Below are 17,459 nucleotides of genomic sequence, written 5' to 3' on the forward strand. Positions count from 1 at the left end.
AGAGAGTGCTTGGCCAGCTTCAAAACGTCAGGGAGGCCACCATGCCCAGGAACAGTGAATGAGAACAGGAGGCCACAGGGGGGCAGTGCCAGATAGCAGCAATAACACCATGAAGGAAGGAAGGAAGGAAGGAAGGAAGGAAGGAAGGAAGGAAGGAAGGAAGGAAGGAAGGAAGGAGGACTTGGGAGAATGGAATCTAAATTCAGACCTTGGGTCACCTACATGATCTTGAGCAAGTCATTCCAATCCTCTGTCTCCCATCCCCCCATATAAAAAAAAGAAAAGAAAATCATTTTGGGAGCCCAACTCACTGAAATGAGAATTAGGCTCCCCAAAGAGCCAGACTGGGGATTAAGGACCTGGTCTGAAGTCCCAGTTCTGCCATATTCTAGCTGAGTGACCTCGGGCAGATCTTTTTACCTCTTTGAGCCTCAGTTTTCTCATCTGTAAAATGGGAATCATCGTGCCTGCCCTGCCAATCTCAGAGATCTGTAGTCTGATCACACGTCATGGTCCGTACGGGGACGGTTTGTACGCTGCACCTGTCATGCAGATAGAGGGACTTGCTGAACACTGAGGGCCTCGGCCAAGCTCTCAGCTCTTCCTGGGACAGCTCCCCCTCTTCCATCCTTGTCCTCAGTGGTCTCTAACTCCTCTTTGTTCCTCAGCCTCTGTGCCTTGCACCACTCACAGACCCCATTTGCCCTGTAGAAAATGGGGACCCAATCAAGGGAACCATCTTGCTCTCCATTTACCCTCCCTCCACACTGTGTCCTGAAAAATCTTTCAACATGGACATCTGACCCCATGTCTCCCCTAATTCCAACCTTTCCCTGGCTCCCCAAACCTTCAAACAAACCTCTCAGCTGTCTCTCAGGTAACCCAGGCCACTGGCCCCCACTGAACTCTGAAGCCGCCCACTTGCCAGTCTTTGGCCACAAAGAACCAACTTTAATTACTCTAGATAGTATACATCATTTTCCTTGCCTGGGAGGTCCTCTCCTGTGCCACCAACTCTTGCCCAAATGCCTGGAGAGCTCCTATTCATTCTGCAAAACCCAGTAGAGATGTCTCTTTTGAAGGTAAGCTTCCTGGAACATGACCACGAAGCAAACTCTTTCCTTCACAGATGTCCGTCCTTCTGCTGTGCTTTTCTAGACCTTATACATGCTTCCCGCATTATCCTTTTACCACGATGCCCTTCGATGTGTCTTGTCTGTCCTGTCCCTGCACCAAATCATATATAAAATCCATGGAAATGGCCTCTAGGGCGACCCTGCTGCCCAGCACCTTTTACAGGACTTGGCACATAGTAGATGCTCATAAAACTTTCATTGAGAGGAAATGAAATGCACTTGGTGGTGCATCTAGGGGACACAGCCCCTCTGCCCTGAAACTCGAAGCGATTTAGAGTGATTCCTCGAAATTTCCAGGTGTGTGCTGGGTCATCTCTTTCACCCGTCTCTATTTGGCAGCTCGGAAGTGAGAGGGAGCCCAGTCATCTACATTCTGAACTTAGTGAATATTACAAATGACCACATTAGGGAGACAGGCATTTTAGAGGCACCAGTATTGACCCAGGTAAGAAAGGCTCTAAATTTAGTGCCCAAAACACGGAGGCTGGTGAATTTGTAGCCTCGCAAACGACCCACGTTGAGTAGGAGGCTGAATTCGATTTGCATGTCAGAGGAGCGTTCTCTGGTACCTGATGTAAGACTAATTTTATTATTAAATTATCAACACTGATTTACTGAGAAATACGGTACTGCCGGGAGCTATTTTTAACCTCCCCGCCTCAGCCCCGCTCAGCAAACAAATCATCCTTTGAAGGACACTGCATTTGCAAAAGTGAATTAGGTGAATAAATATCCATCTATTCATGAAGTTTCTTTATTGAGAAATAAATAAATAACGGCTCTTGAATGCCTTCATTGTCCCCCTGGCAGGTCTCCGCCAGGAGGGCGGGTGCCGCTGCGTGCAGCGGGGTGGGCGAAGGGGCCACCGTATGAGGCGCTGGTGGGAGGGTGAGTGGGAGATTCAGGGTTGGGGCCTGTGGGCTCTGAGGTTCAGGACCTCGGCCATCGCTGGGGGATCGGCATGTCTTCCTGCCCCCGACCGCTAGAGGGGGTGGAGGGTAGGGTAGTCCTAGTACAGCGTAGTGTCCGGAACACCCCCTCGCCAGCCTGGAGGATGCAAGCTGGGGGTCTGATACCAGCCTGTGATGGCTATGCCATTTAATATCTCTGCAACCCTGGGTAAGTTACTTAGCCTTTCTGTGCCTCAGTTTTCTCATACACAAAATGGAGATGACTCCTACCTCATTATTAGGTGGCTGAGAAACTTAAATGAAGTCACACATGAAAAGTACTTAGAAGAGTACTTGGCACATACCAAGAGCTCACCCAGTAAGTTGCACATATTGGCACAGTAATTGTCATTGTCATTGTTGGCACAGTAGAGATGGAAGCATTCCTCCAGAGGGAGTCCGATGACATCTTAGAGGAGGCCTTGGAGTCAGAGCCGATTCAGTGTCAGTTTCACCCTCACCTGGCTGTGTCACTCTGGGTAAGTGTCTTGCCCTTTCTGTTCCTCAAATCCCAAATCCATGAAATGAACAAATGAGCATAATCACACCTTCCTCTGAAGGAAAAAAAATGACATCACCAATATAATGTATACAGCACAGAGGGGCACCTGGGTGGCTCAGTCGGTGAAGCATCCGACTTCAGCTCAGATCATGATCTCATGGTCTGTGAGTTCGAGCCCCCCATCAGGCTCTGAGCTGACAGCTCAGAGCCTGGAGCCTGTCTCTAGATTCTGGGTCTCCCTCTCTCTTCCCCTCCCCTACTTGCTCTCTCTCTCTCTTTCTCTCTCTCTCTCTCTCTCTCTCAAAAATAAATAAACAGTTAAAAAATTAAGTTTAAGTACCTGGCACTGAGAAAGTGCTCTATAAACAATGGATGGTTGGTAACAGGAGGGTTCATCTTATGAAGATTAATGCAGTCGATCCTTCCATTCCTGAATTCTCAGGGCTCCACTTTCCCTCTGCTTTCCCTCCCTTTCCAAAACCTGGTGCTCATCTGGGATAAAATGAGAATCAAGAATCCACCCTGAAGGAAAAAAAGATATGCTCAGTGTCCTGAACTGATGGCACTTTGATTGAAAATGTTGATATTGTTTATCATGGATTGCACTGATTTTGAGCTTTTAAATATTGCATTACAACCGTTTAGCTTAATTACTAGGTTTCTTCAGCACCCCTTTACATTTGTGCCTCACCCTAGTCCCGGGCCTTCACAGAGGCAAGAGAGAGCCTTCATGTGGGGAGAACAGGCATTGGGTTGCAGTGGATGGGGAGAGGTGCACCGCGAGGCCGTGGGGCTGGATCGTGAGCCTCCAGTCCACCAGCTTTGGGACTTGGAGGTTACCCTATAACTGCCAGAAGACATGGCAGGGTTACCAAGCAAGGAGCCTAGAGTGTCTGGCCACCATTTGATTGTGCTTGGACTTCCTTTGCCCCATAACCTGGAATGGGAATAAGGGAGAATTAATTAGGAAACCCTGCGTGGAAGTGATGGCAGTATTTGCTGCTTAAGGGCTGGGGCCACAGGGTCTCTAACTTGGCGGCCCCATTATTCCAGTGATATAAAGGAGGCAGCTGGCAGCAGGCAGGAGAACATAGTTAGCCAGCTGCCCAAAGCACACATGTTAGAGACAGGCTCTCCCGCTCCTCAGTCCTGAAGCTCAGCTGTGAAAGTGTTCCCCTGTCCCCCAGCCTTGTGTGCACCAGACTAGGTGATGGGCTCACTTCCTCATTTCTGCAAGAAGCTCTCCCCTTTGATTAGTAACTTAAGAGCAGAATAGAGTAAGACACAGTCCTGTTTCTCCTTCGGCAGCCAGACCTCCCAACACAGCCAGACCACAGTGTGAGACTTGTGACTTGCCCCTCCAGAAATGGGGAGGGCATGAAAGCACCATCATCCGCATGCCCCTCAGCAAAGGTGGCCAACTAAGCAAAGGGTAACAGCTTGCAACCAGGAGGCAGGTGGGGGCTCACATGGCACATGACACAGCCAAACTCAAGGCACGAGGCTTGCCATGGCGCAGACTTGCACTCTCCTGCAGAAGCGGCAGGAAGCCCCTGGGGCTGTCCCTCAGGAGCCAGATCCTCAGCTCCCTTATGTATTCACAGGAGGTTGGTCTTGCCTTATGATTTTGGCCCCGCTTGTGGGGGACTGCTTGCTCTTTGATGCCACTTGCTTGGGAGTAGACCCATCAAAGGCAGTCATGCTTCCTGCTGGGCTGGGTCACTGATGGGAGAGCTGGGCTCTCCCCTAATCTCTCTTGGTAATAAGCTGTTTAGAGAAAGTTAGAAAGGAGCTGATGGAGGCTTCTGGAAGCTCTGCAACTTGACTTCGAGTTCCATTGGATAGAGATCATCTCACCTCCCAGCACCTATGCAGGGCCTGACACACAGGTATACATTGAATGTGTGATTGATGGTGGACAGATGAGTGGGTGGGTGGATGATGATGGATGGGTAGATGGATGGGTGAATGGGTGAATGAGTTAGTGGATGGCTGGATGGGTGGCTAGATAAATTGATTAGATAGATAGATAGATAGATAGATGATAGATAGATAGATAGATAGATAGATAGATAGATAGATGACAGATAGATGATAGATAGATGAATAGATGGATGGGTAGATAGATAGATAGATAGATAGATAGATAGATAGATAGATAGATAACTAAGTAGGTGGGTGGATGGATGGATGCATGGCTTCATAGATAGGTGAGTAGATAGGTGGATAATGAGGAGGATGGATGGATGGATGAATGGTAGATGAATGATCTAGTAGTTAAACCCAGGAGGTTATGGGAGGTTATGTACCCCAGTACACATATGAGAATGATTGTCTCTAAATGGCTTGGAATAGGGGTGGGAATTTTTTACTTCCTCTCCCCTCAGGATTACCACATCCAGACCTCTCATTTTGAGCCAACAAAAGCCCTTAGAATCTGACAGGACTGACCAGGCTGGCTGTTTACCAGCTGTGAGGCCTTGGACCAGTCACTTCATTTACCTTAACCTATCTTCATTACCATATCTTATCTTTTACTGCTAAATGGAAAAGTAATAGCTGACCCACCCAGTGCCCAGGCCCATTACAGAAACAAAATTGGAGGAAGGTCTCTGTCTTCTCACCATGCTGGATGTCACTACGAATGAGAGAGAAAACAGCTGCCAGTGCACTTGAGAGAGCGTCCAATGAGATCAAAGTGTGAGCCTCCTCCTGGCTCCTGTCTAGGTATATCCTTCTCTGTTTCCAGGGCATCGTGATTTCTGGTCACTTCGGCAACTCCAGCCCCTGTCCTGAGATACTGCTTCCCCCAGCCCCTCACTCCATCATGCAGTCCTCAGGCCTGGACCCCACCCCACCCTCCAGCCCACCCCAAATATGAGCTCCAAATGCATCTCAAAGAGAGGCAGCCACAAGTTTACTCTGTGTGTTGGCGACAAGGGGAATGAACCAACAGCATAAAATCCTTCCATTTTTCCATTGTGGCATAAGAAGGGCCCAACAGAAGAGGTGTTCTGAGCCAGATACAGCACTATTACAATTGATGCCGTTGCTTCCCCCCCACCCCCCGTGTATACAAGTACCCACATACACAGACAACCCATCCCACACAAAAGTATCCTGGCCACAATAAACCAGCACATTTGCCCCAACACCCATCACATGCGTCACACCTGCCTCAACATATACACACTCCATATACACACATACACAAACACACACTCACTCACACACATACAGGGACAGAAAGGCTCCATGAGACCCCTCCTGGAGGCAAGCTCCACACCCATGCCTTTGAGCATGCTGGCTGCTCCCCTCCAGAATAGCACCTCAACCTCATAACAGTCCCTCACCTCCATATGACCCTCCCCTGGGCTCAATCACTCCCTCCTTGGTGCCGCCTCCTCCCTGCTCCAGGCGGCAGGTTCCCTGCCCTGGGCCCTGGTTGGTTCCTCTCCTTCACCGAGAGTTTCTGCAGGACTGAGTTGAGCCTCCAGACATCTTTTACCCCAGGGCCCAGGACGGAGCTCAATGTAGATAAATCAATAAATCTTTGGAGAAGAAATACATAACCAGCAAATCTTTAGTATGTAAGTCTTTTTTGTACAACTCCATTGTAGCTTCATAAGGATGGTGACTCTAGTTTAGATGGCAAACCCCAAATCAGAGGTGACCACCTCCTGGAAGCCCTCTTGATCACTCAAGTCCTTTGCAGGCCCTCTCACTTCCAGATAGACATCCCCTGTGCCCAAGGCAGTCATCTTAGCAACCCTTCCCCATCCATGTATGGTCTCACCACACCCCCCCAGCATCTCTGTGGGGCAGAAGAAGGGCTTTGTGACTGCAGAGGTCTGGACTCGAACTCGGACTCCATGACTTCTTAGCTGTGGGTCTGTAGTATAGGTGAGTTAACCGATTTCTCTAATCTCAATACCCTAGGCTGTGAGACGAAGATAATAGCACCCATCTTGCAGGGCTGTAAAGTTTTAAACAAGGTCACGCTGGTCACTCACACCTCCCAGTGGGTAGTGGACAATGGAGGAATACTATTGCTCATGATTCCTGCCACCCAGCAGATTGAAGGAGGGTAGCACCCAGGGCCCCTGCCACAGTGCTGGGAGCACAATAGCTATCCACGAAGCCAATTTTTGAGTAGAATATGTGGCAAAGCTGGCTTGCCAAGCATGGAGGCCAGCTGACTTCCTCCATCAGGCTCTCTGCCCTCCAGCAGGGTCCGGGTCTCTGGGGTAAGCATCCTAGAGCTAGGGGAAAGAAAGAAGAAACCAGCCTTCCAAAGACTTGCAAGGTCCCTATTGATCTTACAGAGGCAGGGCAGGCCTTGAAAGAGGCCAAGGCCGGGGCTATGTGCCCTCAGTGTACCCTCTCAAATGGGCTGAGATGAGCCTCCCCCCCACCCAGCCCTGGGAGCTTTAGCAGGGATTAGTGGGTGTTTTTACTATGCATGGCAAGAGGCCCTGAGCCATGGGGTTGTGCTTGTCAATGTGGAATCAGGCTGTGATAGAGCTGGGCCATCGATGGGAGTTTGCATATTCATGCAGCAGAGCCCTGAGATTTAGCCATGGCTCCAGGCTCGGTGATGCAGGGGCTTATTAGCCTGGGAATCAACAAGGAAGCCCTCGCAGGATCTGCACAGGACCCTCGCATACATAACCAGCCTGGGGTGACCAGGCCAGGCACTGCTTACCATGTGGCTTGTTCACTCCTAGAGGCTAAGACATAAGCAGTGTGAAAGGCACTGGTTTGAATCCTGGCTTTGATATTACAATAGTTGAAAATGGCCTCCTGTCTCCTCATCTGTGAAATGGGTCCAATTATTTTTACCTTACAGGCTTTCTGAGGGGATTGCTGACATGTTTGGGAAATGCCATCAGTGACCCCTAAGCCATTGACAGGCTCACAAATATTAGCTATTGACACTGAAATCCTGCCTTTTCTCATTCCAAGTAGCATTGGTTTGATGCTTCCTGAAGTATGTCAGCTCAAAACATAAGAGACTCCCTAACAGTCCCATTCCCCGAGTTCAGGCACTTTCTCTGTGCCTCGTCAAATCCTCCCAACCATCCATGTGGTGTAAGGACTGGCCTCATTTCACAGATGGGTAAAGTAAGGCTTAGCCAGTTAAATATATGCCAGAGTATAGAACAGCCAGCTTATGGTGAAGGTGAGTTTGAAGCCAAGTTCAAAGACTGTTGTTGAGTTCTACTGGGCATCAGTAGCTTAGAGAAGTGGCAGGGGGTATGGGTGGAAAAGTGGCTTTTTCAGAACAAGTGTTTGAAGGCAGATTATAACTTCCCATTAGACGTCCGATGGTTGACATCCATTGACTCATTCATCCCCCCATTAGCCTTATAAACTAGGCAGCATTCTATGGAAGAGGAAACCATAGCTCAGAGAGGCATTAGGACAAACCTCAGATTACCGATAGGCCAGTATGAGAGACAGGGCTTTGGATTATAAATTGTAGAGCCTTTGAATCAGACAGACCTAAGTTTAACATTCGGGGCCCTGCCCTGCTGTGTGATCTTGGGCAAACCACCTTCCCTCTCTGGGCCTCGACCCTCTCGAGAGTTGTGAGAACTTCTGAGCTATTTAACTTGCTCCCCTCACTTTCTTCCTTGTCTAGATTAAGCAAGATAACACAGATAAAGGGCTCAGCTCAATAATAAAAAAAATGGTTATAACTACATTTTTTCCTTTCCACTCTGCATCCATGACCTGATTGCTTTTAAAGGGTTGAGCTATTTTAGTGTTCACAGTTGCTGCCCACTGCTCTGTCTGGTTCCAGAGCCCACGTCAGATGCCCAGTGTGGCCTGCCATCCCTCTGCCAGGGTCAGTGTCTTCAGCTGGAGTCACTATGCACCGAGAACGCCCCACCCACTGAGCCTTGTTCCCTTAGCCCCGGGTGCAGAGAATAGAGGAGAGGCAGCCCTGGAGAAGGGGAAAGAGAAGGGGCCATTCTCCAGACCTCGGCCCGGCGAACTGGGTACACAGCTACAGCAGAGCAGTCAAATGGGAGCCTGGGTCCTGCCTGCTTCGCACTCACAAAACCGCCCTCGCAAAACTGTGAAGTGCTGCATTCATCTGGAGGGAGGGACTGCTTTACTAATGCCCACAAAAGCCCATGTGGGCAAGTAGACACACGCCATTAAAAAGCACAGCTCTGCCAATCAGCTGCCCATGAGTCAAACCAAGAGCAGGCTTCTCTCTAGGAAATCCTCCGGCATTTTGGGGCCCTGGACTCCAGTAACCCTGCCTCCATGAGCCTTCTCCCCTCCTCAGATACATTGCTGTTTAACCAGGTTCCAAGGTTGGAAGTGACACAGGCAGCAGGACCAAGGCAGCCAAGGACCACCCTAACTGGAGCCCAGGATGCCCAGACTTTGAGGTGTCCGGCGTCCTCTTCGTCTCCTCCCATCCCCATCGTACGCAGCCAGGAGTGCCCTCCCTTGGGCAGAAGGAAACCAGGGCTGGCTGGAGTTTATCTCTTTCCTCCATTCACCCAGTCCTGGGGGAAGGGCCGCTGGGAGGGATAATAGACCTAGACCGAGATGTAGACGGCGAGAACAAGAAGGAAGCGCTTGAGTAATCTACAAACTGGATAAAGACATCAATTACATTGCTTTGAAAATAAAGTGGGATTTTTCCACACCCGGGTAGAACCTGTATCAATGTGGAGGTGCAACCCCGTTAGCAGAGGCTGTTCCTCTCACAGAGCAGGAAGGTCAGAAATGGCTGACAGCTCTCGTGGAGGGGATTTGCTTCAGCGATCGGAGTCCGTCGTCTGTGGTACCTCGGTCCAAGTCCTGAGACTTCCTCGGGCGTGATGGGTAAGCGAAAGAGCAGGTGCAGAGCAGCGTTTGGAGACTTTTCTATTCTTCATGAACAAAACCACACAGAGGTGCATTTGCAAAGTCAGGAAGAATACAAACCAAGCTGTTAACAGAAATTACCTCTGGAGAAGGAGGTTGTAGGAGAGGGAAGTTTTTACTTTCTGTCTTATATTTCTCTACACCGTTTACATTCTTGGCAAGTGCCTCTTGTGTCAGCAATTGTTCAAACTAGTGTTTTTCATTTGAAGAAAACAGAAGAATCCTGACAGGGGGCACTGGGTGGCTCAGTCTGTTGGTATCTGACTTCGACTCGGGTCATGATCTTATAGTTTGTGGGTTCGAGCCCCGTGTCTGGCTCTGTGCTGACAGCTTGGAGCCTGGAACCTGCTTCAGATTCTGTGTCTCCCTCTCTCTCTGCCTCTCCCCAACTCATTTTCCCTCCCTCCTTCTCTCTCTCTCCCTCTCTCTCTCTCTCTCTCTCTCTCTCTCTCTCTATCTCTCCCCTCTCCTCAAAAATAAGTACATAAACGTAAAAAAAAAAAAGATTCCTGACAGAAAAAGCACCAACAGAGGGACCCCACTAGAAGTAAGACTACTGCCCAAAGAGTCCCAGATGGGTGACAGACATCCCTCCCTTTGGGGAGAGAACTTAAATCAGTCCAGAAGCCACAGTGTGACAGTGGTCATAAACTCATGACAACTGGCAGGTGTTGCTGATTTCTAGAGGTGTAACCATGGCCTTGAATGTTGCAGTCAATGCTCCTTTGTATACAGTCTTCCCCATTCATCCAAATCTTACAAACTCAGGGCCAGTGAGTGGAGGCAGGTGGGGTCCAATTGGTCAAGAACACTATTCACCTTGCTGGGAAAATCCCCTTGATCCCACTGTGAGGTCAGACACCTGGGTGGATATCTTTCCAAATCACCCCTCTCAGGAACCTCTAGCATTCTCCAGCGCATGCATGCATCCATCTATCCATTCATTACATAAATTTTTATTGAGCACCTACTATGTACCAAGCACCATTCTAAGTACTAGAAAAAGAGGGGAGGTTCAGTGGTGACCTGTACAGAGGGTAGGTCTACCCTAGTGAAGCCTACAGTCCATGGGGAAGACAGACAACCAAACATGATTACAGTAGTGTGGCCAGCACTGTCGTAGGGAAGGTCATGGTTTTGTGGACCTTCAGGGAAGGGGAGAAGAGGAAAACCTCGGCCACAGGGAGAGGCTGAGGGCCAGTGGAAGTCACCTGTCAGATGATCCCTGTAGGAGGGGAAGAAGCCAACCCAGAGAGAATAGCATGAGTGGTGTATGGAACAGGAAGAAGGAGGAGAATGAGAAGTCTGAAAACCAGCTCATTGCAGTATCAGGGGACAGCGGACACATAAGGAGCCTCCACAGAAAGGCTCTGATGCAGCTTCACCTTCAGAGTGTTTGATGGGGAGGCTTGTTTGTATCAGTGCACCCAGAGTATAGTTTGTCTTTAAGAGCTCACCCCCCTGCCCCACCATATCCCCAAAAGAGTTTGGGCTCTGGGGACAAACGGATCTTAGCAGCAGTCCTGGCCTTCACCTTGGGCAAGTCTCGAAAACCTCTCTGAGCCTGAGTTTCCCCATCTGTAAAGTGGGGCTGATAGCAACATTTGCTTCCCAGGGGGCATTCTGAGGAAAAAATTGTGCCCTAGTGCCAATTGCTGGCACATCATAAGGCCTTAATAAATAAAAACTGTAGTTCTGCCTGGATTGACCATGATCTGGCGATTGTCATAGCTTAGTGAAAGGAACATGAGAGCTCATTATACTATTCCATTTTCTTATGAGTACTTTTGAAATGATTATGGTAGAATTTATTTTTAAAAGCAATGGCTTATATTATTTACTGCAATCGCTGCCCTGATTCATGCTCCTCTGGGGAGCGTTCTCGTTCATCGAAGGGTACCAGAACATGGCAATAACAGGAGGCCAAAACCTTCCTCCGAAATTCTTCATGTCCACCTGCCAAGTTCATTCTCCCCAGTAGTCAGAGGGGCCCTGAGAGAGACCTCCTGGCCCATCCTGATTCCATGAGTTTGCTCCAATGCCAACATCAGAGCCTCAAAATCAGGTATAAAAAGGAAATATTGAAACTTGAATTGTATTTACTTTTCACCTAAAAAGGAGAAAACCAAGCATTACTAATACTTACAATATGGACTGAAGCTGTGCACACAAAGAATTAAAGTGTAGAGCCTCACCTGTGACACATAAAAGAATATATTCTCTTGCCTAAGATTCTGGAAGAAACAGGCAAATTGAAGAAAACACACAGATTGACCCTTGTTTCTTTTCATCTCACTGAGAGACCTTTCTCCAAGCTTGGTTAGCCCACTGAAAAGAAAGTTACTGACTCCAATGTGTAGATTTGTTGATGAATATGAATATGCAAAGATAGACCTTTTTTTAAAAGTACAGATTGACAGAAGGATACATAAATTATTCACAAGTCAAATACATAGATTGGGTGTGAGTGCTCAAAAAATGTTTGTCCAATAGGACTGCATGATCAGTGAAGTCTGGAGCAACTGGGCTCCATAATATGGCCCTCCATGGTGTCATCCTATCTCCATGCAGAGGGGGCCCTGGATTCTTTGTCTTGGGTCCCCAAGACAGCCACCTGCTCACACAGCTAGGAAGAAAGTGTAGCAGACGGCATAACTTCTATCCAAATTTCCAGGGCCAGGTGCATATCTCCCGCACTTCAGGCAGTCCTGAAAATGATTAGTCACATAGATGTAAACTTTGGGAATAAAGAAAGGGGCCCCTTGCCATCGAGGACAGCCATGCTCACTGCTGCTTCACCCTCTGCACCTGCAAGGTGCCCCCCTCCCCACCACCCAAAGGGAGAAGGGAAAGCTGTTATAAGAGAAGGTGGTCAATAGACCCCAAGGAGAAGGGTGGTGGGAGGTTGCTGATGGAGACACGTAGATCCAAATAGAGCATTTGGAGTTTGGGACCGAAGGGTCCTCCTGGACCATCAACACTGACCCCAAGGCCAGAATGTTTAGAAGTGGGAGTCTCCGTCTGGAATGCTCTCTGCAGGTAGCCTGGGCCAAAAAAGCAAGGCTGGTTCTTCTTGTCTGACCTTTGGGGGTGGGGGAGATACTGCAACATATGACATCAGGGGATGTTAGAAAGGGTAGGAAGTATGTCCCATCCATGTGATCTCTTCTCAAGGCCTGTGAACTCTAGGAGGTGGCTGTGTTTGGTCTGGGCAGTCAGGCAGAGGCTCAGCGTGGAGGTCAAGTCCTGGTTCAGCCTTTTACCCTTGTGAACTTGGGCAAGTGACTTGAACTCTTGGAGCCCCAATTTCCCCACCTCCCAAATGGACAAGACAAAAATGTTCCTACTTCCTGGGAGATGCCAGTCTCATAATCCCAACCTTAGAACACAGTTAGGAAACAGACCCCAAAGCAATTGGGAAATGAAGACAAGACTTCCTAAGTGTGATTGGTAATGATTCTCTACTCTACTAGAGACGAGAAGGGTAAGTGTCTGGAGCAAATGGTGTCTGGCATTCCAGGTGCACCCCACGACTGATAGCACGCAAAGGTGGCATGACAACAGGCCTGGTGTCCTCGTTCCCTCCCTGCCTCCTTCTTGGGGCATCCTCCAGAGATCATAGCATCGTGGACTTCGGTGAGTCGTGAGGGACATGCCTGGGACATGGGGAGTGAGCAGCCACAGAAAGACGTTGTCCTGAGCTGGTACGCTCCTGCCTCCAGCCTGCCACCGCATTGATCCATCATCCTCTTCGCAGCTGACACCTTCGGCAGCACCTCCCGGATGCCTGGGCATTAGAATTACAAGAAGCCCAGCTGCACCGGAGAATACAGATGGAGGAAATCTTAGGTCCAAATTCGTCTAAGTGTTGTGAACAGCCAGACCCAGGCAAGGCGTTTCTACTGCCCTTCTACCAAAGGGGGGTGGTGGGGGTTTTGTTAGAAGTACAAATTGCTTCTTAATGCAGAGGATAAAGCTGGACTCGGGCACCTCCTTAGACATTCCTCCTGTTCCCAGGAAAGCCACCGCTGCATGTCAATTTTAATTTTTGAAATTTAAACCAAGGGCTTTGTGTCTAAGCTCCATCTCATCGGAGGAAGGGGAGGAATAAGTCAAAAAGGATTAAGGGCCCACTGGGGATTGCAGATCCATAGCAATTAGACTTCATTTGGGTCTCAGACATTTGGTTTTAATCGCATTTCTGGATGATACAATCGACAAGGCATCAGAAATGGATACGGGTGCAAGTGCATATGGGCCCCGACTCTGCCTTCCCCTGTTTCTGCGCTCGGCTGGGCTTGGGGTCCACAATCAGGGGGGTGGAGTGGGATGGGATGAAGAACAGGGGTTCTGTCTGGGCCTGGAACTGAGGAGATGGTGGTTTGCATGTTTGTGCGTCACATTCGATTATTAGAATATGGTTTGTGTATTTATATATATAAATAAATATATATAATATATAATATAATATATATATATTGTTTTTTTCCAGCTCTTTTTGAGCACTTTATCCCTGGACTCAAAAAAGACACAATCATCACTAATACATAAGTAAATGACAATAAAACGTTATCCAAATAAAATAAGAGCCTAAAGAGGAATAGCGAGAGTGACAGGACTCAAGGCAGGGGGTGTAACTGTCTTTCAGATGGGACTCACACTTTCGGCACTCTCCAAGAGCTAAAGTCAAGCACAGTGCAATTTGGGAGCAGACATATAGCCATGAGCACTGTCACACACCGCATTGATGTGGACCTGTGACAACGCGTGTGTGCGCACATGTGTCACCTGCACTGGCAATGGCAACCACATTATATCCATACGAGGGGCATGTGTGCACGTGCGTGCGTGTATTTCCAGTCTTGCCCAGGTACGCGCACCCTGGGGCCGCCTCTGCACACACTCATATCTCTCTTCAAACAGCTGATTCCAATGAGCCTAGTAAGACCTGACAGTTTGCTAGCTGATTATTTTGTAGATAACTTCCTGTTTAGTGGAACTTGGGGACTTAAAACAAAAATGGAAAAAAAAAAATCAAAACCCTGTGGGGTGTTTTCCTAAACTTGTAAGTATGGAATAGCACAGGGAAGTAAAGAGCGGAGACCCAACAAATACATTCGGGTTCAGAGCAGGTGTCTCACACCACCGTGCAAATGGCAGGGAAGCCCACAGACAAAGGGAGTCCCTCCCCGATCCTGTCTATCTCTCCCCATGTTTCTGCGTGAATTCAGGGAACCAATGGTCCCCAGAATTGCCTCTGTTTACCGGCTCTTTCGAGAGATGCGGATCTAGCTGGTATGTGAGTAAATGGACATGTGCTGAGTATACTATGTGCCAGAGTGGATGTATTTCTGCAGGCGGACTTCTGTATTTTCTTTTGGGACAAACATCTCAAAGATCACCTGCGGGCAGCTGCCTCATTCCCCACTCCCTCTGGAAGAAGTGCTTCCTCTTCCCCTCTCTTCTCCAGAAACCCTAGCCCTTGGACCTCCTCCCACAGGCTTTTCTCTATATGGCCTTTACCCACCCTCTCTCCTCTGGGCTCTTCTGGTTCAGGGCTGCAGTCCAGGGGGGAGGGAGACTGCAACCCCATCTCCCCACCTCTTCCCCACACCCCCAAGGTGGCAGGGCCAAGGCAGTGACACGGAAGAGGTTCTGCAGGTCCCAGTTAAAGTCTTAACGTCAAGGTGGATGTCTGGAGGCCATGTCTTGGGGTCGCGCTGAGAAAGAGTCAGAGCCCATGGTCTAAAAACATAATTTAATGCATCAAGGTGGGTCTGACCCAGGAGTGCGGGGGAGAGGTGAATTTTCTGTGAATTTGCTGGGACTCTGCTGCGTGTGGTTTTTGGCTGATGGACAGGGACATTTGCACAGGTATTTTGGGGTCACGAAGAAGAATGCCCCAGGGAGCTGCCACTCACGCTCATGTTGGCCTACCTCGATGGCCAGGGCTGGGAGCCCCAGATCTCAGGGCATGAGGAGAGGGAGAGGGCAGGAAGGGCAGGCCTCCCGCCAGGCCTGTCCAGTCCAATCAGGTTTGCCAAGTCTGCACTGAGCTGTCTCCGCCTCCCGGGGGAGGGGGGGAGTTCAGGTTCATGCTCACCTGCCACTTGGGCATCCCCTTCTCCCTCCCCAGTTTGGGAACAGGGACCCGAAGGACAGCACAGAGCTGAGCGAGTTTGGTGAGTTGCAGACACACTGAGGTCCGAGGGGGGCAGGGAGGACAGCAGGGATGTGTCTTTCCGCAGATGTCAGGAAGTGTCATGAAGCAAGAGTGGTCCTCTCTGGCCAGGGAACCGCTCCCACCAAGGGCTCAGGGCAGCCCGAAGCCTCTCCACCTCTCGCTCCCTGCGCTCCTAATCCGGGTACAGAAGAAAGCCCGAGAACGTGCTGTACTTGTTGTTGTTGCCTCCGTGCGCCTTCCCGCCGTCCAGCTTCACGTACACCTCGTCCCCTGAATCGAGGTGCAGTACCACGCTGTTACTGGCGTAGTCGTAGTTCTGGTCGGCGTCCTGAGCGATGGCGCTGGCCCGGACCTGGAGGCGAGCCGCCAGAATAGGTGGGCCAGGGCACCTCTGCCTGGGTCTTACCCACCCCCACAAGGCGCCCTCCAACCCCCGCAGCGTTCTGCCCCAGGCTCCAGGGTTCACACTCCCACCCAGTCTCTCTCTCTCTCTCTCTCTCTCTCTCTCTCTCTCTCTCTCTCTCTCTCTCTCTCTCTCTCTCTCTCTCCCTCCAACTTGTCCAACTCCTTTCCGGTCCCCTCTTCTCTCGGCAGCCCGAAAGTCAAGCTCAGGAAGGAGGAAGATCAGGGACTTCATAAACCCTGACCCAGCGGGGAAGAGGAAGAACCAGGGGACACGGGCCAAGAAGAAAGACGACTGGAGGGCGAAGGGGCGATAGGGGCTCAAAGGGAAGGCTAAAGGAAAATGAGGTTTCCTAGGAGCCCGCCAGATTGCCAGAGGGTACCCTAGCAGCTAGAAAGTGCAGTTGGGGTGGCGGGGTCCCTGGGCGCGGGGCACAGAGTCCCGGGCCACATTCGGACAAACAGGACCAGCGCGCATTGGGAAGCCGGATGCGGAGGCGCGCTCCCTCCCGGGGCTCGCTTGCGCGTTCGCCAGTGGGGAGAAAGGAGTCTGGTTTCCCGGGCGGTTTGGAGCGCTGCGTGGGGACGAGCGTCTGCGGGGATTTGCGGGGCAGGCGGGGGTGCAGAGGTACTGACCTGCCCGTTCTTGCAGAGGTCCGCCCACATGCTGGTGCCGTCGCCGCCGCGCATGAGGATGTGGTAGGTGAAGAAGTAGATGCCGCGCACCTGGCAGCTGAACTTGCCGGTCGTGGGGTCGTAGTGGTTGCCGAGATTGGTGACCACGTCGTCGAACTTAAGCACCTCGTAGCCTTCGTGGGGGCTCTTGAGACCCACGTAGAAAGCGATCTTGGGGCCGCTGAAGGCGGCGCTCAGCGCGCCGGTCACCTCGCCTTCAGAGTCGCCGCCGCCCCCGGTTCCGCCACCTACCACCCCGACACCGCCCGCCGTGCCTGCCGTCAGCTGCAGCCCGGGCAGCCCGGGCCGCCCTGAGTCGCCCTTCTCCCCCGGGGGACCCCTGGGTCCAGGAGGGCCCGGCTCTCCAGGGGGCCCCCGCGGACCGGGCTTGCCGGGTCGCCCCGGGTCGCCCTTGGGTCCCTGGATGAAAGGGGGAGGGGGGTTGGCGCTCAGGTCTTGCATGACTTCCAGGGCGGCGGTGCTGGGTCCGGGCGGCGGCGCCTTGGCTCCGGCGGGCCCCGCTCCGGGTGCGGCGCTATACGGGTCGCAGATCATGCGGCAGGTGCCCATCATCTCGTAGTGCGCCGCCCCGGGGGGCGCCGCCTGCAGCAGCAATGGCACGGCGATGAGCAGCCCCAGAGCCATGGCCAGGAGCACGCCGACGGCCGCCAGGCAGGCTCGCCGCCGCCGCTGCCACAGCCGGGAGGCGACCGCCACCA

General features: G+C 50.9%; 1 protein-coding gene across 1 annotated transcript; it reads right to left on the reverse strand.

Moving 5' to 3' along the window:
* Window positions 1-15,218: 15,218 nt before the first annotated feature.
* On the reverse strand, window positions 15,219-17,420 carry C1QL2 (complement C1q like 2). Its single transcript, XM_029933021.1, has 2 exons — window positions 16,702-17,420; window positions 15,219-16,015 (listed from the first exon to the last, which is right to left on the reverse strand). Exons 1-2 carry the CDS (start codon window positions 17,383-17,385, stop codon window positions 15,836-15,838), a joined length of 864 nt encoding a protein of 287 aa, XP_029788881.1. The 5' UTR covers window positions 17,386-17,420; the 3' UTR covers window positions 15,219-15,835.
* Window positions 17,421-17,459: the final 39 nt, after the last annotated feature.

The sequence above is a fragment of the Suricata suricatta genome, chromosome 3, assembly GCF_006229205.1.
Source record: "Suricata suricatta isolate VVHF042 chromosome 3, meerkat_22Aug2017_6uvM2_HiC, whole genome shotgun sequence".
NCBI classification, from domain to species: domain Eukaryota; kingdom Metazoa; phylum Chordata; class Mammalia; order Carnivora; family Herpestidae; genus Suricata; species Suricata suricatta.